The 13,058-nt window shown below is 35.3% G+C and overlaps 1 protein-coding gene across 4 annotated transcripts in view; it reads left to right on the plus strand.

Moving 5' to 3' along the window:
• PIGR (polymeric immunoglobulin receptor) overlaps positions 1-11,000 on the plus strand; it is a 33,343-nt gene extending 22,343 nt beyond the window's left edge. For all 4 annotated transcript variants that reach the window (XM_026676772.2, XM_087959603.1, XM_087959601.1 and 1 more), the window contains 6 exons: positions 1,033-1,347; positions 5,589-5,727; positions 7,366-7,484; positions 8,024-8,152; positions 8,316-8,374; positions 9,358-11,000. In XM_026676772.2, coding sequence (XP_026532557.2) covers positions 1,033-1,347; positions 5,589-5,727; positions 7,366-7,484; positions 8,024-8,152; positions 8,316-8,374; positions 9,358-9,456 — 860 coding nt within the window. In that variant the 3' untranslated portion in view covers positions 9,457-11,000. The remainder of the gene's footprint in view (positions 1-1,032; positions 1,348-5,588; positions 5,728-7,365; positions 7,485-8,023; positions 8,153-8,315; positions 8,375-9,357) is intronic.
• The last annotated feature ends 2,058 nt before the right edge of the window (positions 11,001-13,058 follow it).

Below are 13,058 nucleotides of genomic sequence, written 5' to 3' on the forward strand. Positions count from 1 at the left end.
AAGACATAAAGTGGTCCCAATATCTTAATATAAACAAACTAAAAAACTATTCCAATTTAATGTGATAAAGAAAGATCATTTCTCCAAAAAGCAACCTCCAATATACAACTTTCCAAATACCAACTTATTCTGTTCAAATATATATTTTATGTGTCTACTCTAACACATTAGCACATCCACATTTCAGAAATTTGCAGCTTTTTCTTTGACTTCATATTATCTTTTATTGTTCTTTCCAAAAGTCTTAATAAAATTACTTCAAAAAGAAGTACATAAAGGAAAAAGACTTCTACATCATGTCAAATGTAAGCACATTTTCTAATTACGATATCAGTAAATCCAAAAGGAACCATCCAAAATAACAACATATTCTATTTTATCTCTGACAAAATTAACTGACTTAATAGTCCTTCTTCCTTCTATAAACAACAGTCTTTCTAATCCATTCAGATGATTTTTGATTTTTATTACAAATTTCTTACTATTTTAAATAGTCTCATTTATAAATGCAGCAAACGGAAATTATTCCAGTTTTTTTCTAGGATGATCATTTTTATTTCCTTTTTAATTTTTAAAACCTCATTCTGTTTCCTCTCCATATCTGGTGACAAATTTTTATTCAAAATATCATTCCTGAATAATTTATTTTCATCATATAAATTGTTGCATATCTTCTTGTGTAACATCTTTGTTTGGAAAAAAAACTTTTTCAAGAAGATATTTAACTGGCTAACTGGAGATTTAAATCAAGATTTCACAACACTTTAACTACTATATCACAATGCAATGTGTGTATGTGGTTGTCCACATTAATAATGAATGTTTTCATATGAAAGATTCATGGGAACTATCTCTCTTAAATTAGTTAATTGCCTAATTCAAGTGTGATAGTTACCCATTTGATTATGTGCCAAGGAAAGGCTGGCTAGATTTCTGCTTGCATTATAGCTATGTAGATTTAGTGGGGAAATAAGCTGTATTATGTAGACCAGATAGGCGTTATTACACTTTTTTCCCTTTCTCCTGACACAGGGCAACCTTCATTACTAACAAAGAAACAAGTTCGCGCTGTTGCTGGCTCCTCTCTGACTATATCATGCTCTTATCCATGCAAATATTTTACAAAACAGAAATATTGGTGCAAATGGAAGAACACTGAATGTAAACCTCTCATCTCATCTGAACAAAACCAGACCGGCTTGGTAGTTAACTGTGACAAAGATAGTAGAACTTTATCTTTGAACTTTGACCAGGTGACACCCATAGACCAAGGATGGTATTGGTGTGGTGTCAAACATGGACAGCAATATGGAGAAACAGTTGCATTGCATCTGCAAGTACAAGGAGGTGGGTCTAATTAATAGGGAACCAAATTTCCCTATATTTCCAATTTTCAGCTGCACTTAATCCAAGACATGTCAAAGTATTGGAAGTTATTTCTTTCACCAGCATAGAACTGTTACTTCTTTGAGGATGATTTTCTCATCTTCCCAATCTAGCTGTAGCCCTGGTATTTCATGGTGGTGTCCATCTAAGTATTAACCAAGGCCAAGTCTACTTAATTGACCAAAGTTATCTGGTGCTGCCATCTAACCAGGCTGGTTTAAAATTGATCGTCTGCTAAACCTTAGTCATCTTATGACACTACAATACTTGATGATTCCCAAGACAATTATTGAATTAGCATAAAGTTTTACAAAAATGCTTACTACAACTTATGACTACGATTAGTGTCTGAATTTGACATTCTGTGTGGTTATAAGAAAAATACTGGATATTTCAAGTATAGTTATGTTTTTGCATCAAAAATTCCTTGTTTGTCTTATACTGAAATATAGGGAGTTATTATAGAAAATGATTTATCAAGAGCTAGATATGTTTGTATGTGTCAGCAAAAGCCATTAGATCAGTGAGGTGTGCCCCTAAAATAATGGAACAAGGGTTGGATCTATTTATTTTTATTTATTTATTTTGTCAAAATCTTATAATACAATAGAAATAAGAATAAACGTAAGTTTAAATGTAAGAAATAGGAACTAATAATTGGGGACAATAGGACAAGGATGGTAGGCACGATTGTGCGCTTATGCACACCCCTTACAGATCTCTTAGGAATGGGATGAGGTCAATAGAGTTTAGTTTGAGGGTAAAGGAATGAGGGTTTGAGCAGGTGATAACAGAATCAGGTAGTGAATTCATGACATTGACCACTCTGTTGCTGAAATTGTACTTCCTGCAATCAAGTTTGGAGTGGTTTACATTAACTTTAAATCTGTTGTTTGCTCTTGTGTTGTTATGGTTAAAGCTGAAATATTCACTAATTGGTAAGACGTTTGATTTGATTTTATGATTTTATGTACTATGCTTAAGTCCAATCTTAGCTGGTGTAGTACAAGATTGTCTAAGCCTAGAAGCTCAAGTCTGGTGGTGTAGGGTATTCTGTTATGAACAGATGAATGTAGTACTCTTCTGGTAAAATACTTCTGGACTCGCTCAATTGTATTTATGTCCGATATACAGTGCAGATTCCAGACAGCAGAGCTGAATTCAAGTATTGGTCTAGCAAAGGTTTTGAATGCCCTAGTTTGCAAATCAGTATTACCAGAGGAGAAGCTTTATAAAATTAAATTTACAACTCTTAAAGCCTTTTTGGCAATACTGTTGCAGTGAGCTTTGGCGCTTAGGTCATTCGATATGAGACCTCCAAGGTCCTTGACAGAGTGAGGGTCATCAACAAGGTCATATCCACCTAGCTTGTATTTGGTATATAGATTTTTTTTTTACCAATGTGTAGGACAGAGCATTTGTTGGTCGAGATTTGGAGTTGCCAACTGTTAGACCATTCAGACACATAATCAAGGTCTTTTTGAAGGACGGTAGCATTGACGGTGGTGTTGAATAGCTTTACATCATCAGCGAAGAGGACACAGTTGCTAATAAGGTGATCCCAAAGTCATTTATAAAGAGTGTAAAGAGTTTGGGTCCTAGAACACTCCCTTGGGGGACACCGCTGATAACTGTTGCAGGGTTTGATAGGGCATTTCCTACTTTTACTATTTATTGCCTGTTTGACAGGAATGCAGTAATCCACTTGTGAAGGGATCTGGAAATGCCGTAAGAATTTAATTTTAATAGTAGTTTGTCATGTACCACTGAGTCAAAGGCTTTGCAGAAGTCAATGTAAATTACATCTATTGCTTTACCCTGGTCAAGTAGTGTGGTCCATATGTTTTTGCAGTGTAGAAGTTGCAAATTGCAGGACAATTTTTTTCTAAAACCAAATTGTTTATTGGAGAGTAAGTTGTTTGACTCTAGATGGAAGGTAATGCATTGATTAATAATTGATTCCATAACTTTGCAAGTGACACAACACAATGAGATTGGTCTGTAGTTTTCAACCAGACAGGGGTCACCTTTTTTGAAAATAGGGATGACCGTTGCTAAAGACCATAAAAGTAAGGAGCTGATTCTGAATGATATCTCATATATTATGCTTAAGGGTTCTGCTATGGTAGTGGGGAGCTTTTTTTAAGAAGAATGCACATAAGCCATCAGGGCCAATAGATAAGGATGGTTTTAGGTGGCGTAGTGCATTTTCTACATTATCTTCAATAAAGTCAATTTGTAAATCGTTGCAGTTAGTTGTCGTATGATTAGGAAATGTGGGGTATGAGCCATTACTGTTTAGAAATACTGAACTGAAGAACGTGTTGAAGAAGTTTGCCTTCATGGCTTCATCGCTATAGTCTTTCCCATTAGGACCTTTTAGGGGTGGGATGGTTTTTGAATCTTTAAGTCTTTAAGTTTGGTGTTTACAAAGTTATAGAAGGCATGGGTGGATTTCATGCGTAGATTTTCCTCTTGCTTAATACATTCTGCCTTTATCTGTTGGCATAAGGTATTGTTTTTTAAAGTTAGCTACATATTTGGTTTTGTTTTTACGCCAGAAGGATTTTTTTTTTAGTTTGAAGTTTTCTTATTATTTGGGGTAAATTTTTGTTTCTGTTTTTGGGGGTTACTAATGGAACATATAGTTTAATGGCTCTTTCAAGTTCAAACAAGAAGGTTTTATAATGTTCTTCTGTAGTGTTACAGCCAGAGAACAGAATGTGCCAATCAAGAGATGATAAGTCGGCAGCTATGAGTTCATAACTGGTTTTTTTAAACCAGTTGGTGTGGTGGGATTCAATTTTTTTTTACTACCAGTTCTGTGGGTGTGGCTTGGCTTGGTGGGCATGACTTGGTGGGCGTGGCTTGGTGGACGTGGCAGGGGAAGGATACTGTAAAATCTCCACTTGCACCCCACTACAGGGGAAGGATACTGCAAAATCCCATTCCCTCCCCACCTAACTAACTTGCTTTCCAGCTCTGTTCTCCTGTGCAGGGCAACAAAAGAAGACCTAGCCAATCAGCTGGGACTTGGGAGGCAGAGAATAGATGGGGCGGGGCCAGTCAGATGTGGTATTCCAAACTACTCAAAATTTCTGCTACTGGTTCTCCAGAACTGGCCAGAACCTGCTGAATACCACCTCTGGTTATGATCCTATTTGAGAGGGTGTAAATTTAGACAAAAGTCAATCATGCTATGGTCACTGTTTGAAAATGGTTCCTGTATTTGTAGGCCATAAATTGAGTTTGAGCTGTTGCAGAAGATGAGGTCAAGGCAGTTGTTGAGTCTAGTGTTGTTATATACTAATTGATCCAGTCCCAGTGTGGTAACGGCATTGTACAGGGTTGTATGAATGGGTTATACAGATGTACATTCATTTAGTGTCCAATTTATAAGAGGTAAGTTGAGGTCACCAAGAAAAATAAGAGGGTGTGGGCAAGAGGCAGCCCATGTCAGTAGTGAAGTTAGCTTGTTTGCATGAACAAGCTAACATAGGCAGGGGCTCAATAGCAAAGTAAGAAGTGGATTGAGGTATTTAAGCACAGTTCATATACGATGGTCTCTTATGGTTGTTGTTGCTCTTTGTGAGTGAATTTATTGAGAAGAATGTATTTATCTAGTTCATGACTATCAGCCTCTTATTTCTGCCTGCATGTAAAATATTAACACATCATTTAATATAAGATTTCTCAGTTTGCCATTCATTCAGATGCATATAATGAAGTGGTCTCTCACCCATGAAAATATATACCATGTGTTTCCTTAGTCTTTAAGTAGACACAGTAATTTATTACTATTTTAGTCATATGAAATCAACTTAATGTGTAACATATATGTTTAGGCTCTCCTTACAAAAGGTTTGGGTTCCTGAACATTCACTAGAAATTACTTTCCATATTACAGGATAAGACAGTTTTCCTTATGGGTCCTTTAGTAAAGTTAGTAGGATGCATTAGGTTTTTGCAAGAAGTATATCCAAAGGGGAAAAAAAGCAAATAGGAAATTGTGATTAAAAAATTAACCAAGAATATTTCATCATTGATTGAATATGTATACTTGTCTATGGTATAATTGTCTTCATTAGCTGACTTATGTAGAAGAGTATAACTTAAGTATGATCTTTTTTGCTGATTTTTTTTCTTGCCTTCTATGTTCTCTTTGCTTCTGGGTTACCAACTCCCCAAATACTTCTAAATAGTACTTCTAAATTTGGAAGAAGCATCCAGAATCAATGAAGATCTCAGTAAGATTGCCATTCCTGGAATAAATCCTGTCAATAGGAATTCTCCCTTAGACAAAGCTAATCAGGCAGCTGAAAGTGAAACTTCAGCAGGCAGGTAAACAACTTTGAAAATAATTAATGATTTATGAATGCATGTATACAGAGAAGCAAAAGTATTTAAGGGGAACAGCATCCGCATATAATTATTGGTTTAAATAATATTAAACAATAGCAAAATTAATTTGCAATTCTGGAGAGCCAGAGATGATGCAAGGAGTGGCAGGTTGGTGTGTTTTAAGTTCTGTGCAATTGCACAGAAACACAGCTCAGGAATTCATCTTATTTCTATAAGAGAAATATAACAAGTTTCAGGCAATCTCAGTCTTAATCAGATTTTTAAAATCAATCGAAGTTTCAGGGGTGGGCTGCTGGGGGCTCGCAGGGGGTCAGGAGAGCCCCTAGCTAAGACTCTGCAGGACTTGGAGAGCCCCCAATAACCCCAGAAAGACTAGAATAATAAATCAACACCTTTTCAAGGTTTTTTTTTCCTTTCTTGGCCTTTAGCCAAGAGCATTTCACACCTCATAAAAGTGTCAAGTTAGATAAAGCGCTTGCCGGAGGGAGTGCCATTGAGAAAATCAGATAACATAACCTCTAGCCTCTGAGGGGATTAATTTCCAAATAATAAGAATCACGTAAACAGGGGTGGGATTGTACCAGTTCCTGGGAGCAAAAATGCCCCCCAGGAGGCTTCCCTGAGGCCCAGGAGGCCCCAAAATGGAGTGTAGAGGGTTGCTGTGAGCCCCTCCCCACCCCATGATCCATTTTTTTTCCTTCCTGAGTCCCAGGGAAGCCTTCTGGGAGCAAAAATCCCCCCCAGGAGGCTTCCCTGAGGCCCAGAAGGCCCCAAAAGATGGGGGGGGGGGGTTGCTGCAAAAAAAAGAAGCCATGCCCAACCAGACCCATGGCCATGCTTACCTAGCCACACCCACCTAGCCATGCCCGCAGAACCAGTTGTTACAAAATTGGAATCCTACCCCTGCATGTAATTCACCAGAAACTCCACTAGGACGCCAAGATCCCTCTCACAGTCACTGCTATTAAGCCTGGCTGGTTTCACCTAGTCTTTTATTTAAGTATTAAATGCACGAAATAATAAACAACTTTTTGGTATATTATCTTTTTTTTTTAGGTAATTAGGGCAAAGAAGTGACATCGTTGGCCACATCCAGCCAGTCACATGACCACCTAGCCATGTCCAACCAACCACAGGACCGCCCAGCAACGCCCAGCCAGCCAGTCATTAGGGCAAAGAGCCCCTTGCTAAAAAAATTGAAGCCCATCCCTACCAAGTTTGTATCATGATGGTTAAGCTTGCTCAACAGGATATTCTACAGGCAGATGGCCCATATACACCCAGAATTCCCTTGTATATTTGACTACTACTGAGATTAGTGCCTTCCCCAGGTCTATACAATATGTTCTTTTCTGTACATCACTGTGGCCATATGTGGATATTGTAGACTTTTTTCTGCAAACACAGAAAACTACAATCAATCAGAAATTAAAAGCTAATGTTTCCCATCTCTTCATTATAGCCAAGATGGAAATATTAAAATAAGAGAGCCTTGATGGAATCATGTTCTTTCCTACAGCATTAAGTTCTGGAACTTCTTCACTGTCTTTCTGAAAAATATTATTAAGACTGTACTAATACTGTATATTTGCTATGCCAATTCTTCTCCTTTTCCAGCCATGATGAAAATAAGAACTCTGTTGTTCTTCTTGCCACTTTGATACCTTTTGGAATTGTGTTTCTACTTCTCATCGCTGTCTTTACCATAAAGAAGTTCAGAATATTTGGAAATTCTGGTGAGCCTATACTACATATAACCTCCTTGGAAACCATTTTAATTTGTATACTGATAGCTTTAGCATTTTTTGTGCATCAAATAGAATAAAGAAAATTTTTACATATAGAAATAAAATTACAAGATAAAAATTAGGAACTTTACTGTCTGGATTATAAATGTACTGTGGCTGAATAATTTTAAAAAATCCAGAAGGAATGAATTAAAGTTATCTGTTTTAGGGCTGTCACCATTTATAGGTTTCTTTAGTGCAATATTAGGGGAATGAAGAGCTTAGATTTAGTCCTAAAACCTTATCTATCACACCTGTGGATTATGGCCCAATAATTAATAGAACAATGCAAGTACCATATTGTGAGATTTTCTGATCCAAGCTGGATCTGGGGTAGCCCCTTCAAACAATACTTCTGCTTTACACAATAAGATTTCAGCAATAAGTCTACAATCTACATCAGCTTTTCTCTCCTAGAATTAATACAATATGTACATAGAATCTAAGATGGAACGAACTGTAGTGAAATGTTCTTTTCCTTTTTATAGATCTTGTATCAGTTGGAAGCTACAGGACAAATATCAGCATGACAGAGTTTGAGAATGTGAGACAGTATGGGGCAAAGGACAATGCACACCTGGAAGAGTTTCATGAGACCCAAATGGGAAAGAAGGATGGTAATGCTATTCAAAATGTATTCTAATTATGGCTTGATGCTTATCAGCCAAATACAATTGTCACTTCTTCAGCAATGAAGCTACATTATTTTGCCAATTATAGAATTGATGGATACATGAAGTTATCTTTTTTCACATTAATCTTATCTTGTATTCTTTTCAGAATATTCATGCACTTCTGGCAGTCCCAAGGAGGATGGAAAATCAAAGAAACCAAAGAGGGTAAGGGCAAATTGTTTTTTTTTGAGAGGGCTATAATGGGCTAATATTATTTATATGTATATTTATTTACTTTTAGAGTTTAAGATGGTATGCAGGGACTTTTCTCTATCACTGTATTTCATATCTTAGTCTCTTTTAGCAATACTTTGTCAAGCACAAGCTTTCTCATGATTGTCCCTAACTGCAGAATTTTCTGTACTTTGGAGTAAAGTTGGCTATCTTTCCATTCCATTTTGAGGGAAATAAACGTTTTCTTGTTTCATAGTACTATTCTATCACATCATAGTAATGGTTTTGGAAGTTGGATTTAGTTATTTATTAATCAAATTTACATAACTACTCATCCAGAAGGGACTCTGAGCAGCGTAAAAAAGGCAATGGATGTAGGACCATTTAAAAAAGATTGTCATGTTATTTTCTTTTCATATGTAATTTGACATTAATAATTTTAAGTTAACAGCTTATTTATTTGATATTCTAAAATGTTCCCCCAAATCTTTTGTAAGCCATATTGTTTGAAATATTGTACCTGTATTGTAGACTGGAAGATACATAGCTTAGAATCCTGCAACAGTTCAGGGTTCGGTTCTGTTTCTTGCTGGTTGGGGGGGGGGGGGAATTGGATTTGAAACTTTGAAAGTTGTTTCTCATTAATGTCAATAATGGATTAAATAAACCAATGATCTCATGCAGTCTAGATTCCTAATATTGTAGGGATTAATTGCATACGGGATGAAGTATAATGAATACTAACATGAAATTGTAGTATTAAAGTTTATGTTGTAATACATTTATTAGTATTTAAGGCAAATTTGGACCAGAAATTTATAACTGGAAAATTTGGGGAGCTGAGATTACATACCTGTAGAATATCCAATTTGGGGATGACTGTTTTAAAATGCAGGTGGCAAATTTGGTTAAATACCTCATCATATTATCCTCAGGCTCCATTAAAATAATGCTGGGATTTCTATTTGTTTTAGGGCTCTAAAGAGGAAGCTGAAATGGCTTACACAACATTCCTGCTTCAGTCAGAAAACATTTCTTCTAAAGTATCCTCCTCAGACCAAGCAGCTGAATAATATCATTTGGGGCAGCTCTGAAGATCAGTGAAAACCAATTATGCCTTAATGATTGAAGACAGATCATGACTGGAATCAGCAAACATATACTCATTTTGATAATTTCTCAGATAATTTCAGTGTCATCACAACTTATCCAATTATACCCTTCTGCATCTGATATATTGGTTTAAAGAGTTAAACAGCTTTATTCAAATTGAACCATAAACTTCTTAATCTTATAAACATAACCAACTGTGTTTTGAAATGATATTCAGAAATTTTGCATGTGATTTGGTTGTCTTCCTATAAAAGGCAGAAATTCTATAGATCCTAATGGCAATGTGTTTTCATAAAATACTGGGTTATTTAATAAGGGGGCATGGAAGGATTTCCTCCCCATTAGTCTAACCCAAAATTAAGCATACTGTATTCTCTCTGGAGAGCTCAGGGAGGAAGCATTAGAATGATTATCCTTTTTTTTCTTGTTCTTTTGACAACCTTATTCTGATGTCTTTAGGCTGAGCAATAATGGCTAGTGGTCTAAATACATTTCAGGACTGGACAGGGATTTTCATCACCCCACCCTAAATCTTGTGCACCCTGGACCTTCATCTGGGAGAAGAGAAGACAATAAAAGCAATGGCTCTGGGCTTCACATAAGGAGAGGACCCCATCTAAACCATTGATCTTTTAATTCAAGGCAGTAAAATAGATAAATTAAAATTCAATCCCAAATTAGTTGCACTTTTAGGGTTTTACAATATATATTTCTTTTTTTTGAACCATTGATAGTGGCATTCACAGCAACGATTACACCTATAATACAATAACAATATGGTTGTATAGGGATCTCCAATGATTGCCCTCTCCTTGGAGCTTTTACAATTTTACAAAGTCTCAGGCTACAATACACTTAAAAACTCCACTGATACCAAATGTTAGAATGCTTTAAATGTCAATATATTGAAGAATGGGACAACCTCGAAAAAACTCTGAGCAGCAGGCAGAATTAAATCTTTTACTTTAAACCAAATCACAAGAATTGAGTGAATTAAACTCAGTTACATCTGAAAAACAGAAAAAGCCCAAGCATCAAAGTGCAATAAGAATAAATTTAAAAATATTTTTGTTTTGTGTGTTTTATTGTGCAAATTAACAGTCTGAGTATTTCCATGATAACTGCAGGATGTCAGTTGGGTAGTCTGCAGACCCTCCACTGTTTTGCAACCATCCCCATGTGGCTTAATAAATGTATTAACTGGGTATACTAAAATGTTCTGCATTCACTACAATGAATCTGATTTAAGCCATGTAGAATCATCATCCTCATACAGATATTTTAAAGTCAAAACTGAAGGCAAAAGCATTTGATGCTGATTACGATCCCTGAGTTCTGAATGAATTTAGCTATTGATGTGCTTTTGAAAAACTATTTTTTAAAAAACATTTAACCATCTTTTGAAATGCTAATGATTTTATCCGATCATTATGGAATCAACGATTTGAAGACACATATAATGTTTATTGTGTTATGTTTTCATAAATAAATATTTGATTAAGCATTTGAGTGTGATTGTTGGGTTTATCTTTATTACTGGCTTTGAAGCATAATTTCAAATGCCATAAGTCCCCTTCATGTTTCTCACATCAGGAAGAGAAAGAGGAAGAATATAGCAGGTTATAGGATTTTAAAGACATGGAGACCATTTGTTTTCTTTAGTTTGTAGAGTCATAGTAATTAATTGTCCTCAAATTTTGATATCATTACTAACCACAGTAAGCCAATATAGTTCAGATTTTGGAGATACATTATATATAATCATTGCTAGTTCAATTTCTTCCTCCTGAACAACATTGTGACAACCTTGAATGAAAAAATGTAATGCAGTTCTTGTACAGTTGTAAAAAGATACATTTTGTCATCATTAATTTTATAAGTTTTATTAAGTTATAAACATAATTAACTACAATAATAAAATCTAATACAAACTAAAGGAAAGAAAAATGCAAAAGAGTGAAAGATGCAAAAGAGAAGAAAAAAGAATGTACAAAATAGAAAGAAAAAAGAAAAGAATATGAGAAGAGAGAGAAAAGAAAGAAAAACCTTCAACACAAGTATAAACATGTTAATAAGTCTTTGCCTACCTTTATTTACATCAATAACTCCTCATCCATATCCCACCTCTTATCTAGAGCCAAATCCATAAAACATAATCTTTTTAGTCCCAGTGTCAGCAGAAAGTTCATTAAGGGTTACCAGAAATAACACCATATTTTAACTTTGATCAAATAAACTAATTATATACAGTATTTCTTCCTAACAGTTTTAATTGCTAGTTCATTCAAATAATGTTGCTGGAATTTGATATCATTTCTTCTTAGTTCCTTCTCACAAGATTCTTCAAAGCTTTATCAAGCATATTTTGTAAATTTAGCGTAAAAGAATTATGCAGGTCACTCTTTTGGTTTCTTATTTGCATTTGCATTTTGACTTTTAAAACATCAACTAGTTTCTTTTGTATATCTAGTGCAAACTCACATTGTCACAATGTTATCACGTGACGTATCACAACTTTCCCCTTCTCTAAAATGATGACCATTGCTAGCACAGGACACATCTGGGCTGTGGGCCGCGAGTTTGACATCCCTGATCTAGTGTGACACCTTTTCCATTGCCATTCTCATAAGCTGTAATGTTTAGATCTATTTTCCATGACATCTTTGCCATGTCAAATGGAATTTGTTCCTCATTTGCCACTTTTTTCCAAAACATAATTTGAACACATCCATAGACACAAATATCTTTATTGAAACTGTTGGTATTAACTTCTAATTTTATTTTTCCAAAGTGTCTTTCAATATTTTCAATGTTAAAATGTTTTATACATCCCAGTTAAGTAATGGTTAATCAGTCTTGTGTATGTTTTTCCTTTAACTAACTTCTTTGGTTCTGTCTAGTATCCAGTTTTCAAAACTGCTAAACTTTTTTTGTCTTGTAAAAGTCCAGCCAAATCTACCTCCTATCGGAAGGATTCTTTATAATTAATTCCAAAATCTTATTATAAATTCATCTGGAGACTTAATCCATTTATAACTTTCTATTATCATAGTTTTATTTAGCTTTTTGCTAGTTATTTCAAACTTTTTAAGTTCTTAAGCTTATGATTAATGTGTTTTTCAGGAAGGATTGAAGGAAAACTCACCCAGTGTCTTCAGACTAAAGGCTTCCAAATAGCTTAATAGAAGTTAACAAACAATTTACAAATACGTTTAGGAAAAGAAGTTTGCAAACTTAATGTCCTTTAAAAAGCATTGACTGTGGTTCTGAGCAAGATGACTCTCAGTGCCCAAAGCCACCAGGGACTCCTGACATGTGATGACCTCATAGGAGCAACTGTTTGGAGCACATGTTGATGACTTCCCATCTTTTCTTAAGAGAGATTCCAAAGAGCTGGTTAATTCATCAGCTATTTCTTCTTCACTGCAGTCATCAATTCTACTTTTCACAAAGCCATCTTTAGTCTGACATTTCTTCCTCTGGAAGTCCTTGATTTCATCATTCTAGATGATCATTTCAACTCTGCAATTTTCTGATTGAGTTATACAATTGGATTGATTTT

The sequence above is a fragment of the Notechis scutatus genome, chromosome 3 (assembly GCF_049901735.1).
Source record: "Notechis scutatus isolate UNSWTSFEM ecotype Mainland chromosome 3, rNotScu1.2, whole genome shotgun sequence".
NCBI classification, from domain to species: domain Eukaryota; kingdom Metazoa; phylum Chordata; class Lepidosauria; order Squamata; family Elapidae; genus Notechis; species Notechis scutatus.